Source organism: Trichoplusia ni, chromosome 17 (assembly GCF_003590095.1).
Source record: "Trichoplusia ni isolate ovarian cell line Hi5 chromosome 17, tn1, whole genome shotgun sequence".
Taxonomy (NCBI): Eukaryota; Metazoa; Arthropoda; class Insecta; order Lepidoptera; family Noctuidae; genus Trichoplusia; species Trichoplusia ni.
This window is the reverse complement of record NC_039494.1, coordinates 6,043,844-6,060,201: the sequence shown is the minus strand read 5'-3', so window position 1 is coordinate 6,060,201 and position 16,358 is coordinate 6,043,844. Positions and strand designations below refer to the sequence as shown.

Sequence of the window (16,358 nt, the reverse complement as noted above, 5' to 3'; positions counted from 1 at the left end):
GTCAGCCAAGTACCTGTATTTACGAAAACTATTCGAATAGAAATGTGGTAAAATCTTAGAGTAATTGTGAATTGTTGCTTAATTGAAAACCAATGTATTGAAATTGTATCCACTGATTAATGATCGATGTCCGTTTATTGACTAAAAATTGAAATTTTGATGAATCTGAAGGCGTTAAATTGGCTGCTGGTTAACTAATTGAGCTTCCTTTAAAGTAAAGAAGTAACTTGTTTATTTTATGATCAAATTAGTTCGTAGTTCTGAGAAATACGAGACGTGTAGTATTCGTATTCTCGGATTATAACTTAAATTGACATAGACACACGTTACCACGTGATAATTATAGCTGCAGCCCGCGGGCCCACTTGAACATGAAATCGGGATAAAATTTATGTCTTAATCCTGGCTATAAACTATTTCTCTACCATGTTTCGTCTAAATATTTCTCTCACTGGTTTTTGCGTGAAAGAGGCTCAAACTTCCATAAATCCTTCCAAACATCATCAATACATCATCATCATCATACATCCATCCATACATCCAAACTTTCGCGTTTGCAATAAAAGCAGGAAGTAGGATATATAAAATTCACATTGAACAGTACTGAAAATATTGCCATCTTAAATAACATAAAAAAGTAGTTGATGTAAACATTTCAGAAAGCATTACAATAAGACGGATGAAGAAATAGAAAACTTCTTCGCTGCGCTCCCGTTCCTTAAGAACTTCGAGAGGAGAAGCAAAGACGTGGGGAACTTTAGCGATATCATGGACATTATGAAACACCATTTCTTTACCATGGATACTATTATGGAAGAAGTAAGTAAACTTATATAATTATCTGAAGTTAACACTCTAACCACTTTTAATTAATTCGACATTTCTGTCTCTATGTCTCTTGAGTTTATGGCATATTTTAGATCCACCAGAAATGCGAGGACTTACTGGTTTTCTGTGCGTTTAATAGAAAGCCAAGGAACTGTGAAGGAATGTTCGTTCTTATCAAGACTTATGAGGGACACTGCTGTACTTTCAACTATGCTGCTTTAAACGACGCCAGTGAACTGTATGTAATGTTTACTTAACACCACACATTGAAACTTAATTTAACTTTAAGACGGTTTTTCCCTTTCATGAGGCATTGCTGATTGACCGACGGTTTGTGATCATACTGTATCTCATTAATAGCTAAAAAGTTGAATTGTTGAGATGTTTTGTTACCGTTGACGGTGTAACGAAAATTGATAAATTGAAATCTAGTTAAAGCGTCGACTGTTAAGGTTCAAGTCCGACCTGAGGTTAAATACTTTTTATAACCTCTCTGTAATTAACAACTTGAAGCTATTTTTAATCTCTATTCGACTTAAGTTTGAAGCAGCTTAGGTTTCAATATACGAATTAATATTTTATGGATTATAAAATATTAATCTATCAAATTAAATACATTTTCTAATGTTTTTCCTGACAATTATATCTCAGATTTTTTCATAACATTCGTTTTTCCACCTTTCAATTCACTTTCCTTGCAACCTTGGAGGAACAAACTACATTTTTCTAAACCTTACTTATAACTAAGTATGAACGGGAGCTAAGCACTCCTTGACCAAGTTAAAAACTTTTGTAATTAAGTATTATCTGAGCTAACCAGTGGATTAGGTTACAAAGGGCCCTACTCATATTCTCTGTAGTCTGAGGTAATTAACAAAGACAGGCTTAGTACCTGGTTCTGCTGGTGAAGACAATTGGATGAAAAGTAAAACAGTAGTATCATATGAATTCATTCCTTTGTTTCGCCTTTAACATTATCATAGCATCATGTACGCTAACTAAGGTCAAATAGGAATCGCGATGAGCATATACAATTATGAATGTTTTACTAAGGTAATTCATAATTTCGGAAGAATATACCGGTTTTGTTAAGTCCAGACTTAAAAGCATATTTGGACGTGACTGATGGATAATATTTCCTGTTTCATCGGCCTAGCCTTTTCCCAACTATGTTGGGGTCGGCTACCAGTCTAACCAGTTTCAGCTGAGTACCAGTGTTGTACAAGTAGCGACTGACCTCCTCAACCCAGTTACCTGGGCAACACGACACCCCTCGGTTAGACTGGCTGTCAGTCTTTTCAAGCTTCTGACTACCTGTAACGACTATCAAAGATGTAGAAATAACAGCCGGGACCCACAATTTAAGGTGCCTTCCGCAACAAGGAGGAACTCGCTATGACAAAGGTGGTCACCTATCTACGGACCAACCGCGTCAAGCATAGCTTAACCTGTGATCGAATCACTTATGCGGTTATAGCTTACACGAGCTCCTCGGATAATATTTTCTGTTTAACGGTGGATAATCCTCTGGTCACGACTATCGCTGGTAACATATTTTGCCAAATAGATTGCGGCGCGTTTATCCCGCTGGGATAATAACGAATCAATTTTACGAGCAATAACAACAATATTAGCAGGTATTATGTTCTATTTCCTTTTCATTAGGCCAAAGAAACGAGAATACTCGTATTAATGTATATTCACATACAAAAGTATATCTTTTCTTTACTATAATCCCTTATGTGGATTACGGAGTCCAATTTGCTATGTGTTCAGTTATGTTTTTCCGTATATACATTATTTATTTTATAATATTTTTTCTATAATGGCAGTACCACTTTCAAAAAATTATTATGCAATAGAAAGCCTGTAATCGGGCACTTAAGGTTATATAAAATGGGGTTTTTATCTACATATTTCATAAAAATAATATTCGTGCCCACACAAATTGTGGCGGGACGATCTTAACGCTTATCATTCTGGCTGGTTCCATGTTATTAGCCCAGGATATATGTATATAGAAGTTTTGAAAGGATTTCGGCAAAAAAACATTTTTTTTTTTTATAATAACTATCGTGAGACTGATTCATTATTAAATGATGTAACGGTTTACTCACGCGTATTTATCGGGGTAGCCCGACTAGTTTCGGACCCAACCGGAGTCCTTAATCATGAGCAGACGCGGCGGGATCGCGAGTCAAACTGACGTCTGCGGCCTGAGCTACATTGGGGAAACCGAGCGTAATGTAGCAACCAGACTTGGCGAACACATACGCAGCATGAAGAACATGGACACCGACAAGTCGGCAGTGGCGAACATGTGTGTAATCCGGGGACGGCACACTACATACGTTTCGACAGAGCCTCCGCACTAGCGAAGGAGAAATACTTCGTGCCGGGAAAAGTACGGGAGGCTATAGAAATCAGCCGTCACCCGAATTTCAATAGAGATCGTGGATGGACACTGCCACCAGCGTGGAAACCAGCACTGAATGCTGCGTTATGTCATACGAAGCCAAGCCTGGTGAGCGACGCGGTCAGCATAGTATGCACTGACTCAGCCAGTACGGGAGCACGGACGATGCCAATGACGACAGCAGACCCCCAGACACGACAGCAGACCACCCAGACGTGCCACCGGCGTCGCCGGCCCCACCGCCGCTCACGGCGCGATCGCGGCGCTACGCAGCGAGATGCGCGGCCGCTGACGTCCGCGTCTGCTCATGATTGAGGACTCCGGCTGGGTCTAAAACTAGTCGGGCTACCCCGATAAATAAGCGTGAGTAAACCGTTACATCATTTAATAAAAAAACAATTTGATATCCAAATCAAATACCTACGGGTAGTACGGGTACACATTATGTTAGCCACTGTACCATATTTCTTTGAATCCATTACAATTATTGCCATCATCAATAAACTCGTTAAGTTAATCATAATCAAATTAGTAACAGGAAGAAATTACGTAATCGACAAATCTATCTGACCTTGCTTCTGATTACAAGGTTATATTGTTTTGTAAATAGACCAGGATTCGTAAAAACTGGAGCATAGAGGTCTAATCTGATTTGTATGATCCACGAACGCCAGTCCCGAATCTAGGTGTGATTTGAATGTTTTTGAAATCCCCGCGATACAAGAATTAAACTCCTTAGTGCGGGAGTAAAAAAAAACATCTATAAGACCACTGTCCGGAAATAGGACTAATTTTATAAAACCTATTGCGGATGTTTGACAAAATATCCGCCTTATACTGAATAGATACAAAGAATACCTATTATTTATCACACATTACATGTGCTAGACACAAAGGCAAATAGTTAAATATAATGCACAGTAATTTAGTCTATCAATACTGAATCCGACCAAAAAATAGCCAAACTCCCGGTCCCCCTTCCCAAACATAAGATCAACCCTTTCCAATATATATGCTACTTAATATACCTTGAAGTCGTTTTAGTCTAATGTACAAATGCCCTCGTATCTGAAGCGGCAAAAGGTTTTTCCGAACCCCTGTAACTAAAAGCTTTCTTTCTTGATTTAATCTTTGAGGCCGCTGTTGCCACCCGATGAGGATTTCGAGTACTACGACGATCACAGCGACGACGGAACTGAGGCGATTCGATATCCTAACAGTATCACCACTTCGGAGTCCGGCAGGTACCTAATTTATTTAAAAGAGTTTCAAATGACATGTTTTTCGGTATAGACGGTCTCCGATTTAGTTCTTGACTTTACCTAAAAATAGATATCAAAGGGCCGGGATGGGTATCCGTTCCCGTTTCATAAGGACAGTATTTCTCTATCACATTTTAACACGTTGCTAAACTTAATGAAATTTGACGATTTTAAAAACTCATTTTAATAGACGTAAATTCTTTCTGATATTTTTTTTTTATCCTACCGTGTGACTTGGCACTGTATCTGTGCAGAAATAGTTCCATCTTGTTTTTATGGAAAGAAAAATCTTGCTTTATAAATAGGCATTGCATTGTTAGACTTTCCTCACCTTAGAAAACCCTGTGTTTTTCTTAAGCCTATTTGTGCGAAACCCTTATTTGATAGGTGCTTATTTTCAGACGATCAGGTCTCAGCGTTGTTTTGAACGTGGAGCCCGAAGACTACCCGAACTGGTCAACTATACCTTATTATGGCGTCAAGGTAAATAAACTTCAAAAAGAGAAAACAAAAGTTTCACCAGATCCTATTAAAACGGTTTTCTTTAAACATGTTTCATGTTTGTCAAAATAAATACAATTTATATTTTGTATTTGAATTACTAGCTGTCTCCCGCTCCCAATTCAGCAATATCGAGATTAACACTATATTATGAACTACCTGTGAACCCAGTTTCATCTAAACCCGTTCAGTAGTATTTGCGTGAAAGAGGGACAAACTTTCGCGTCTACAGTATTAGTAGGATATTAAAATTTATTAAAAGTCACACGTTAACTTTCGCTGATTATACGACAAATAAAGGTCATTGTAATAGAAATTTAGTAAAATTTAAACACTGATGATACATAATATGTAATTGTTTGAAACATTTCATTAAATATTTTCCGTCCGATCAGTTAACAAGTCTTTGTTGCCAGCCTAAACCCCTATCTCGGAACCTAATTAAGGTTTAATCGTGTAAAGTAATTTAATTAAATCGGATCTGGAAAAGGCTTTATTGCTATAAACAGTATCAAAGGAGGCGTGATACCATTTGAATACTTTGATTAAAAGGTAAAAAATTACAGGGTACACTAGTGAATTAATTAACTATTTTTTATTAATTACCTTTAATAGAAAATTCAGATTACATAATTTGAGGAGCTTTTTATTTTTAAATGTAAAACTCATTTTAATATCATATCAAGATAAGCATGTTCATAAGCTCTTTTCATTGTCAAATTGTACATGAATCTTGAAATTGTAGGTAATACTGAGCGACCCAAATGACTACCCAGAAACAACAGTTCTGTACCGGTACATAACCTTGGGTGAGTCAGTGGATATCAAGGTGGAGCCTCTGGTCTTCCAGAGTGACTCCAGCATCAGGGCCGTGGACCCTGAGAAGCGGGAGTGCAGGTTCCACGACGAGGCGTCGCTAGCTCACACGGACCGATACAGCTACGAAACATGCCGCACCGAGTGCAAGATGAAGAATTACTTGGAAAAGTGCAGTTGTGTCCCCTATAAGTATCCGAGAGGTTCGTGCACATTGATTTTCCTACGATATTATACACTCACTTTCTTGTTTGTGTGTTTGATTGTTTTTCGTTTTGGTTTGATTTTTGTAATTCAATTTTAGCTAACCCAGTGACAATGTAATTTACAACTACAAAAACTGACAAAAGTTAGTATTTTTTTACATTTAAAAACGAATAATTAAAATCGTATAAGTAATTTAAATAATAGATTTAAAATAAATCTTAATGTGAGTAGGTATTTAGATTTATTACAGGATGAAGATCGGACAAATCGGTTAATTACAAAGATTTGTAGTCTATCTTCCTTTATCGGATGTATTCAAACAAAAATATTAAAAATTAAAACTATAAATATAGTCAATGTATTTCTCCAAATAAATTAATGCACAAATTTTGATTACTTGTTGTTCGAATAGACTGTAGTCTAATTTTCAACCTAAAGTTTACTTCAATGGTTGTCCTAGAAATAAGGTCAAAAATGCACGTTAAACAGTTTTGCTGTAAATATTTATTTAGTTGATTATAAACAAATACCAATTTGGTGACCAATTAATTAATTATCGGTTGCGTATTAAACAGTATTGTTATTACATTCGCCGTTTGATTTACATTGCTTTAAAGTTTAAAACAACAATATTACAAGCATTTCAAAATAATTGGCAACTCGATACTTTTAACGCCGATAATATCCAAACAAATTGAACGATATTTGAATATTTTGTTTCAGAGAAAACGACGCGCATCTGTGAATTACAAGATTTAAATTGTTTGAATAACGTCACAGGTAAGCAAATAAAATATGCATCTTATACTAACATTAACTATCTAGGCAATTTTCATTTACCACATTATTATTCATAATTATTATAAAATCTTATTAGGTATAGTTCGTAGAAGGTCCTCTATAGAATTATTAAGATTCCTCCTAATGATAACACGGCATGTCTATTTTGGTACAAATTCGGGAAAGGCCTATGTCCACCAGTTAACCGCGACATGCCGAGTTGATTGATGGTTGAAATCTATTCTGAAATGTAACAAAGAGAGTTATATTGAAGCCTAAAATTGTTGACCAAAATCTATTCATACTTCGTATGGCATTATGTTTTGCATGCCCTTCTCTTGTTTTCTTTATTATGTCGGTTATAAGTGCAAAAAGTACGAATATCCAGGGTTTCATCTATTTCCTTGTTAAGTTTAATAAAAAAATTCGATATCGGTTTCAAAATCAAATAAGAAAAAAATATTGCTTTTCCAAATTTTGCAACTTTTGGACAACAATAATTTGCGACCCCGTCGTGTCAACTTATGGTAATCCCGATAAATACTCGTGAATCATTTAATAATAATTTGATAGTCAAAAGAGATGGCAATCTCCTAAACTATACAGCTTTTAACGGTTCAGTTTCTCACAGGAACTATTAAAACTTATTAATAGTTTGTTTGTAGCCTTCGACGTGCATCTACAGGAAATTAGTTTATAGCTTAGAATATTGCTATCTTCCCGAGTGAAACAGGTTTAGTATACTCATTCATATTACATTTTATCAATTAGTTGTACAGTTTGCTAAGTTTATTGGTTGAAAATACACGTAGACGAAACAGTAAATCACAAAACTTTTTGAAATAATTAATTTTAATTGAAGTTATTTTGATGCGCTTGAAATTGAATAAACGCAGATCTTTTGTAAAACCCTCAGTGATAGATTGGCATTTAAATTAGTTTCGAACTAAATTAACCAAAATTTTCTTCAGGTAGTTTTAATTAGTTAAAGAAATTTATTGTAGACGCCTTTGATACTTAAGATATTTAATATAAAAAGGGCTTAGAAATCTCAAGAGTATTTTTCAAAATAATAGGCAATTACTGTTATGTATTGTCTCTTACAAAATAAGGCAACTCACACACCAGGAAAATATACAATGAGGGTAGCAATTTGATTATGGTATGCGTAGTTTCGTCGTAAATTCTTCAAAGTGGCATATGTTTTCACTAAATATTGTACAGCAGCGGCGTTATAGATCCCTTATTATTTGCTCCATTCGGTATGTACGCGCATTGCTTTGCTGGTAATGATTCTTGTTGACGTAACGCAGCAAATCACGTCAAGAACCTCATTGTTCTTGCAAAATCTAGGATCTAGAATTTAAGATTAGTGTAAGAACGCTTAGATTCCTGCCTAAAAAAACTATTATTAGGTATTCTGTAAAATTTTGGAAAAACAGTCGGTGGTTTGGTTTGCGACGTGCCTTAGCAGAGTTGAAAAACAAACTTACTTTTTGCGTTGAAGGGTTCTATAAATGAGTAGTATACATACATAGTCGGGTGCTTTATTCGTTGTTCTTGTTCCATGAATCGAAGACAGAAGTACCTTGAAAGTTTCCAGTCGTACACTTTTCTCAGTTGATAGTAAACCAGGTATTTTTTTACTGGACCAATAAATTATCCAAGTTTTAAGTAACAAAAAAAAATTCGTTGCCGTTATTAAAAATAAAATTACCAAACATTAAAACATACTGGATATAATAATGTAGAATTAAATCTCTCTCTTCCCACAGCCTCTTTCGAAATTTTATTCCGTGGAGCTTCAATAGGATGATGATGACATTTTTTTTTCCAGTGTATTTTTTTGTATAATAATGAATACGTATTTTTTAATTTGTCCCGCAAACATAAATTGACCAAATTACAGTGAATGAAACTTACGCGTGACGTCAAGATTGAGTGTAAATTTACCCCATCCTAAGCTCCTAAACTTTAAAGCAGTTAATCTTTGTCAATTCTAGTTTTTCTGAAAAAGGAAAAAATACGTGTCTCATACTTTTCGATTATCTAACTGAGGGACTAATGAGATTTTTTCTTTTTATACCCAGTCGACATCCCTGTTGTCTCATACTCAGAAATCCAATTAGTTCCAGTGACAATGTTAAATTATTCCATAAATGGAAACGATGTCAACGGCTTCGTTTGTTTACCGATGACATAAGTTAGGCCCGAATATTGGCCTTGAATATTAATTTAACCGGATCGGTTGTTTTGATAAAAATACCGTTCGAAATCTAACTTGATTATCCTTTTATTTAGACTCCAATTTCCAATTAATGCTTGATTTTATTTGCGTTAACGTAACATTCTTCTGATCGAATTCGAACAAATTGAACTCTCAATTTGTTACGTAAAAAAAACAATAAGTTTTTTATTTGGCTTCTCTGATTTAATTATTTTATTTGATTATTGCAGTTCACCAGTCAAACGACAAGATGAAATGCGACCCAGTCTGTTTCATGGAGTGCTGGGATAAGAAATATAGCGTCACCAGCGATTTGACTCCTTTTCTACCAATAAACTACCCAGAGGAAGTTACGTAAGTCATATAACTATGTAATACCATATACGAAAGTCGTAGTAGCCTGCGATTTTATGTAGAAATCCTGCTTCAAGAATTTTTCAAAGCTTTATGTACCGTCTAAATAATTCTAAGACACACATACTTGAGAAAACTTAGATTTCAAATATTGGAATTTGATATCGCCGACCCACAGCGAGCTAACATAGTGATCGATGTTCGAACCCTCACTATACAGTGAGAGGCCTATGTCTAGAAGATTGCCTGGGATGGTATGTATGTGGTATGGTATATGGTATTATTATGTAAAACCATTACCTTTTTTTTACTTTACCTTTTGGATTTTTTTTCATAAAAAAAAAACGAAAACGTCTTTTATCAATGAGTATAAACGCTCTAACACCTTAAGCTATTTCTTTCAAACACAGTTTAAAAATAAATAAAAATGGACGTTAAAATACAAATTGCTACATTGTATTTGCTACGACGCCGCGTAGCGCTACGGTTACGTAGCTAATTACATGACAGTTGTGAAGGGACGAGTCTGTGATATACTGGGATGCGTAGTCTTTTTTTCTTCTCTCTAAAATTCCGATTTATTATTGAGCGTTTGCAACAAAAATCGTGTTTACGAAGTCTATCATATTTGTTTAGTTTACTAGAACTTTACTCGTATTTATTTTTAATTTTTATTCGTATTTATAATAAGTTTATTAAACAATACAATACAACAACTGTTATTTAAAATAAATAAATATAACAACAAAAACATACAACCGACTTTATATATAAAGCTACTGAGCTAAGCTTGATAAAAATTATGAAGATGATATTTTATTGGGCCAAATGACAGCTATTTTACGTTCAATGCAAAAAATAAATCGGTTAATTCATATGGAAGTCTTGACAAAACAAAAAATATAGGCGAATTAAAAACCAGCTTCCCATCCACTTTTTCTAAATTCAGTTGAAAATAGCTCTACATTGCCTCTCACAAACCTATAAATTGACAAACCGTACATGAAAGGTAACACACACCGACACCGCTTTGTAGTTTCAAATTGAATCTGTCATAACAACCGCATTATTACGATGAACAATTAGTTATTAAATGATTTCCATCAATAAAATTATGGCAGAACTGATGCGTTCTCTTTTGCCTGTCGTTTATCGCTGTAACATGTAATATGCTGATATTTGCTTATTTTTTGTCCCAGCAAAAAAAGCTAACGAATTTAAAAAAAAAACTGAACCAGTTTGACTGAGTTGAAATTGGTTTCGTTTGAAGAAATGATTTCCGGAGTGTTCTTATAATATCTTATCATTGAACACAAGGCTTTCAATACAGAGTTTTAGATACAGCGCTGTTACGTCCAAAAATCAATGAATATTTTCTCAATAAAATAGTTTAAATTACTTTCTTACTTTATTACAAATAAAAAAGAGGCCTAGTGTTACATCAAGTCAATAAAAATCAGCTGCCTCTTGCTTCGAAAAAAAATCTTTTCACTCGTAGTTACGTATTAAGCTTCAGGCATTTTACAAATTACGATTACATTGGAAAAACTAAATGGCAAAGGCCAATAGAAGCTAATAACGACGTGGTTTTACCGAGAATCGTGCCACTGGACGAGTTATTTATACTAGCTCTTGTATTTTCATTATAATGATGTGATGAGGTTTGTGTTTCACAGTAAATGAATAAATTATTGAATTGTAATTGAATATTTAGTTCAATTCAATTACAGTTTGTAATTGTCTATCGAATAATTTGAGTTAAGTGAGTGTCTTTTGCGTAGAAAATGTTTAATAGTAATAAAACATTACAATGGTGGTGGGAGGCCTAGGAAGCGGTGGCGAGACGATCTTAACGCTTACCGCGCGGGCTGGTTCCATGACGGTCAGAATAGAGAATCGTCCAAGGTTTTGGAGGAGACTTTTGGCCAGAAGTGGGACACAGTGGGCTAAATAAAAAAATGGATACGTTGTATAAGTCTTGTAAGTTTTATTCATTTCATTTAGACAAACTTAAAGGGCTTCGCTCTACTTTTTCGTTAAATACTTGCAACATTTACTCAAATCATAATAAAACGTAATTTCCCAATTTTAAGCTACTTACCACTTCAATATTCTTTCGCATTAATACATTTCATTTCGTCGGCAACACTTTGTTCACCAACAAACTCTCTAATCCGCACTTCGAGAATTATACTTCCGACATCTGATTACAAGGAGAATCCGAAATGTAAATTGATCCCAAAAACATTGAACTTTGTTCCTTTTAATATCACTTTCAGTCCTATCTCGAACAAATAACGTTGTATGCTTAATAACAGACAATGTTTCATCTGAATTTAATCATGTTTTTGTTGAATCGTTTTAATTAAGTCTGCGTGTGAACGAAGTATGGTTTGCATCTTAAAATGGCTGTTAACATTTGTTTATTAATATTCCGAGCATATTTTATGGAATTATTTTAACTCAATGTTGCTTTAATAATGTTCATCTAATACAATTATACTCAAACTGCGGCCGGTTTGTTATTCGGACGCTTGAAGATCTACTATTTACAACGAATATAATCATATAATATATTTCGAATTTCACGAGGATTGTTTTTCAATTTACACACCTAAATAATTTTACGCTGTTCGACACCATCAAAGTCGAGAAGTGTTAGTGGCCTCAATAAGAAAAATATTACTTTTATGACTACTAACTGATCTAATGGAACGGGATTACGTTATAAATGTCAATGTCCAATGTCCTTAGTTGTTCCTATAGAGTGAGTACAGTTCCCACTTTGATAAGCGAGTCACTATGACAGGAGGACACTTAATGGGACTTGATTGCAAGCTCCTGGCAAATTCTCTTCGATTGCACGTATGATACCGTCGTTAAGTATTCTCCATACTATACGTTCTCGAACGGCTCTATTTTAAAATAATATCATACTTAGACAGTTTGAGTACTCAGATAATAGTAATTATATTTTTTTATAAAATTTTAATCATTTCCTTAATTTAATTCCCGACCGCGCTAGACTCAAGAACGATTTAAAAATAAATCATCTTTAAAGAAGCATACATATTAAGACGTTATAATGAATAAGAACAGAGCAGTAATGAAATATATAACAAAGCGACTGATGAAACTACGATTTTAATGCCTTAGCACAGTTTAACACCTAGTTACAGACATAAGGTCTTCATCACACACTGAAACGTATTTTTAATTGTATGATGCATAAAAACTGTTATCAGAATCATTCATCATTGGCCTAGCTTTTTCCCAACTATGTTGGAGTCGGCTACCAGTCCAACCGGTTTCAGCTAAGTACCAGTGTTTTACAAGGAGCGACAGCCAATCTGACCTCCTTAACCCTGTTAGGTGGGCAACACGATACCCCTTGGTTAGACTTGCTGTAAGACTTTTTCAAGATTCTGACTACCTGTAACGACTGTCAAAGATGTAGGAATAACAGCCGGGACTCACAATTTAACGTGCCTTCCGCAACACGGAGGAACTTGTTATGACAAAGATGGTCACCCATCTACAGACCAACCGCGTCAAGCATAGCTTAACCTGTGATCGTATCACTTATGCGGTTATAGCTTAGCCACGAGCTCCTCTGTTGTCAGAATGTCACGTTATATCTCACAGGCGTTACTAACTGGTTTTTCAGAAATAATACAAATATCAGACGCACCTTTCTAGTTTCAGTAGTACTTACGACGAGGAATAGAGTGATTAATGGCAATTGGGGCTCGAATGTTGAAGTTAATTGTAGTAAACATTGTGAATTACGAGAGGTGAATAATCGTCAAGTTGGTAACTGCTATATTCTGCGGAATAAAACTATAATGGCTAGTATACGCAGATACAGATTCAATGGAATTAGGGAAATTAAATATTGAACTTTTAAAAATTTATAGTTCTAAACCCATCAGACAAAAACTAAGTAGGTTAAATGGACATTGAGATATCACGTCGATTAGGTGGACTTTGTAGTGCGGTTTTTTTGTATATACTTAGAAAACAAAAAATAGAAAGCGAAGATTTTGTACAACACGCCAGTACTGTGAAGATATTATTGCCTTGAATGGTAAATCTTATTTGCCATCACTCAAGGAAGAAGACTACAAAAAGGTTTACCTCGGTTAATACATTTTTCCAAGTAAGCAGACAAAAACAGATTTCTATCTGATTTCTTTTACTGAAGTGAATTCTCTTTAGCCACATTTTAAGGGTTAGCAAAGTCATACACACAAATACACAAATTAATTGTAATAATAATATATGTACAAATAGCAACAACAAAATTATGATGTTCTGCGATGAAATTGGACAAAACATGTCGCATAAGCTGTATGAACATGTAGGTGCTCAGGTGATCAATTGTTGCATGCCTGCAGCAGACTATAAACAAATAATGAATAAAATATTAACGGGCAACTATAGTCCATCAACTACTATAATTGTACTAATTGGGAGAAGAGGTAACACTAGTGTAAATATGTTAATGAAATATTTTGATAATTTAATAAAGTTAAATGTTAAAAAAATTGTTTTATATGCTTTTCCATATGGTCAGGGATTGTCACAGACTGAGAAAAATATTAGGAACAAATGCAATATGAAGTTGCATACACTATCTTTATATAATAAACAATTTGAATTTATTGACACTAATGTAATCATTAGTAATAATTATTTTAGGACTAAAGATAATTATTATCTTTGTAATTATTATAAGGGACAGATAGCAAATTCGCTATCTTATTGTATTTTGAATAAAGCCAATTGCTTGGCTAAACACACTGCTCCTATTGAGCATATAGATTGTAGCTTAGTGGATACAACCTTGGAATTTGTTCCAAGTAATTTAAATTAGATATTAAGACAATAGAGTCAACCTCTTGCAATGATAGCCGAATTTCTATCTGTGATCTGTCAAGCTCGTTAAATGTTAGTAGTAAAATCAATAAGCGTATGTTAAGTATTGTTCATCAGAATATTCAGGGCTTGACGGGTAAGGAATTGGAGTTGGAGTTGTTCATGAACTGTAATGAGATTGATATTATATGTATCACAGAGCATTGGTTAAGAGACTATCAGTTCATGTTCAGCTTTAATAACCATCAAGTGGCCAGCTCGTTCAGCAGAAATAATTTGATACATGGTGGCTCATTAATTATTGTTCGGAACAATCTTAAATTTAAAGAACGCAGTGATATTGTGAGTCTGTCTGTTGAGCGAGTTGCTGAGATAGCATGTATTGAGCTTGAGCGGTTTGTTGTATTGAGTGTTTACAGGCCCCCATGTGCATCATATGATATATTTGAGAAAATACTGGAAGATGTATTATTTAAAATTTCTAACACTAACAAGACGATTGCTGTCTGTGGAGACTTTAATATAAACTTATTAGAAAAGGCTCATGTTGTAAATAGATTCATAACATTATTTAAGTCATATAATTTGTACAACACATTTCTTGAGCCAACTCGAATAACTGCCACTAGTGCCACTTGTATAGATAATATTTTTACTAACATTAAGCCGTTTTCTTATTCAGTTATTAATGTACTAGACTCTGATCACTGTGGCCAGCTAGTCACGTTGCCTAAAGAGAGTGTTAAAAGTCAAAGGAAAACTGTAAATTTTGTTCCTGTTAATAAATATCGATTAGAAGTTTTTAATAATAACTTAGACCAAAAATTGTCTGGTTTGTCCTATCACAGTGACCCAGATCAAGCTTACACTTTATTATTTAATCTTATTAACTCAGAGTTTAAGAAGGTTTTTACTTCTAAATCAGCTTCTGTAAGTGATCGTTTAGTGTTTAGTGATTGGGCAACACCGGGTATTTTCAAGAGTAGACTAAAATTGTTTGAACTATATAATGAAAAGAAAATTAATCACAGCGATTATTTTAAAGAATATGTAAAGCATTACTCAAAGCTGTTCAAGAGAGTCTGTGCCTCAGCAAAATCATTACACATTAGAAATAAGATAAAAACATCTGGAAACAAAATTAAAACTACGTGGAATATAATTAATGCGGAAATAGGAAAAAGTACAGTTAAGAATACAGATTTCCACTTAAAAATTAATGATGTAGATGTAAGAGCGGATATGGAGGTAGCAACGGAGTTTGAAAAGTTTTTCACAAATATCCCCATCTTAACAACTAGAACTCTGTTGTCGTCTTCCAGCTCCGCATACTCGATACTCCAAGACTGTGTACAGGAGTGCGGCATAGATTTTGAATTCACGTTTGTTAGCGCCAAAGAAATATTAGAATCATTCAAGGATATTGAAGTTAAGAAAACTGCTGACCTGTGGGGACTCTCTGTATATATTATATCCTCAATAATTAAATCGATTGCCCCATTCCTAGCAATAGTGTTCAATTCTTGTGTCGCCTCCGGTGTGTTTCCAGATCTAATGAAGTTAAGTAAAGTGATTCCATTATTCAAATCAGGAAGTACCACCGATCCAACTAATTTTAGACCAATCTCAATTTTGCCCACTTTGAGCAAAATTTTTGAGAAACTAATTTTGAACCAAATGTTAAGACATTTCAATAGACACAATCTTTTTCATTCCAAACAATTTGGATTTACCAAGGGTCGGTCTACTACTGATGCGGGTGTGGAGTTACTCAAAAGTGTGTATGAGGCTTGGGAGAATTCACAGGATGCGTTAGGTATATTCTGTGACTTGTCCAAAGCCTTTGATTGTGTTTGTCACGATACATTAATCAGAAAACTGCATCACTATGGCATTAGAAATAAGTCTCTTAGCCTACTAAGCTCTTATTTAGAAAATCGAGTTCAAAGAGTGGATGTAAATGGCAAAAAATCTGAAGGAGCTCTTGTAACTATGGGCGTTCCGCAGGGTTCAATACTAGGCCCTTTTCTTTTTCTAATCTATATTAACGATTTACCCTATCATGTAAGGGATAATCACAAGATTTTAT

General features: G+C 34.6%; 1 protein-coding gene across 1 annotated transcript; it reads left to right on the top strand.

The window, feature by feature from the left end:
• Positions 1–9,404, top strand: LOC113502701 (sodium channel protein Nach-like). Its single transcript, XM_026884353.1, has 7 exons — positions 1–819; positions 921–1,066; positions 4,381–4,531; positions 4,894–4,989; positions 5,753–6,026; positions 6,754–6,810; positions 9,268–9,404. Exons 1-7 carry the CDS (start codon positions 769–771, stop codon positions 9,393–9,395), a joined length of 903 nt encoding a protein of 300 aa, XP_026740154.1. The 5' UTR covers positions 1–768; the 3' UTR covers positions 9,396–9,404.
• Positions 9,405–16,358: the final 6,954 nt, after the last annotated feature.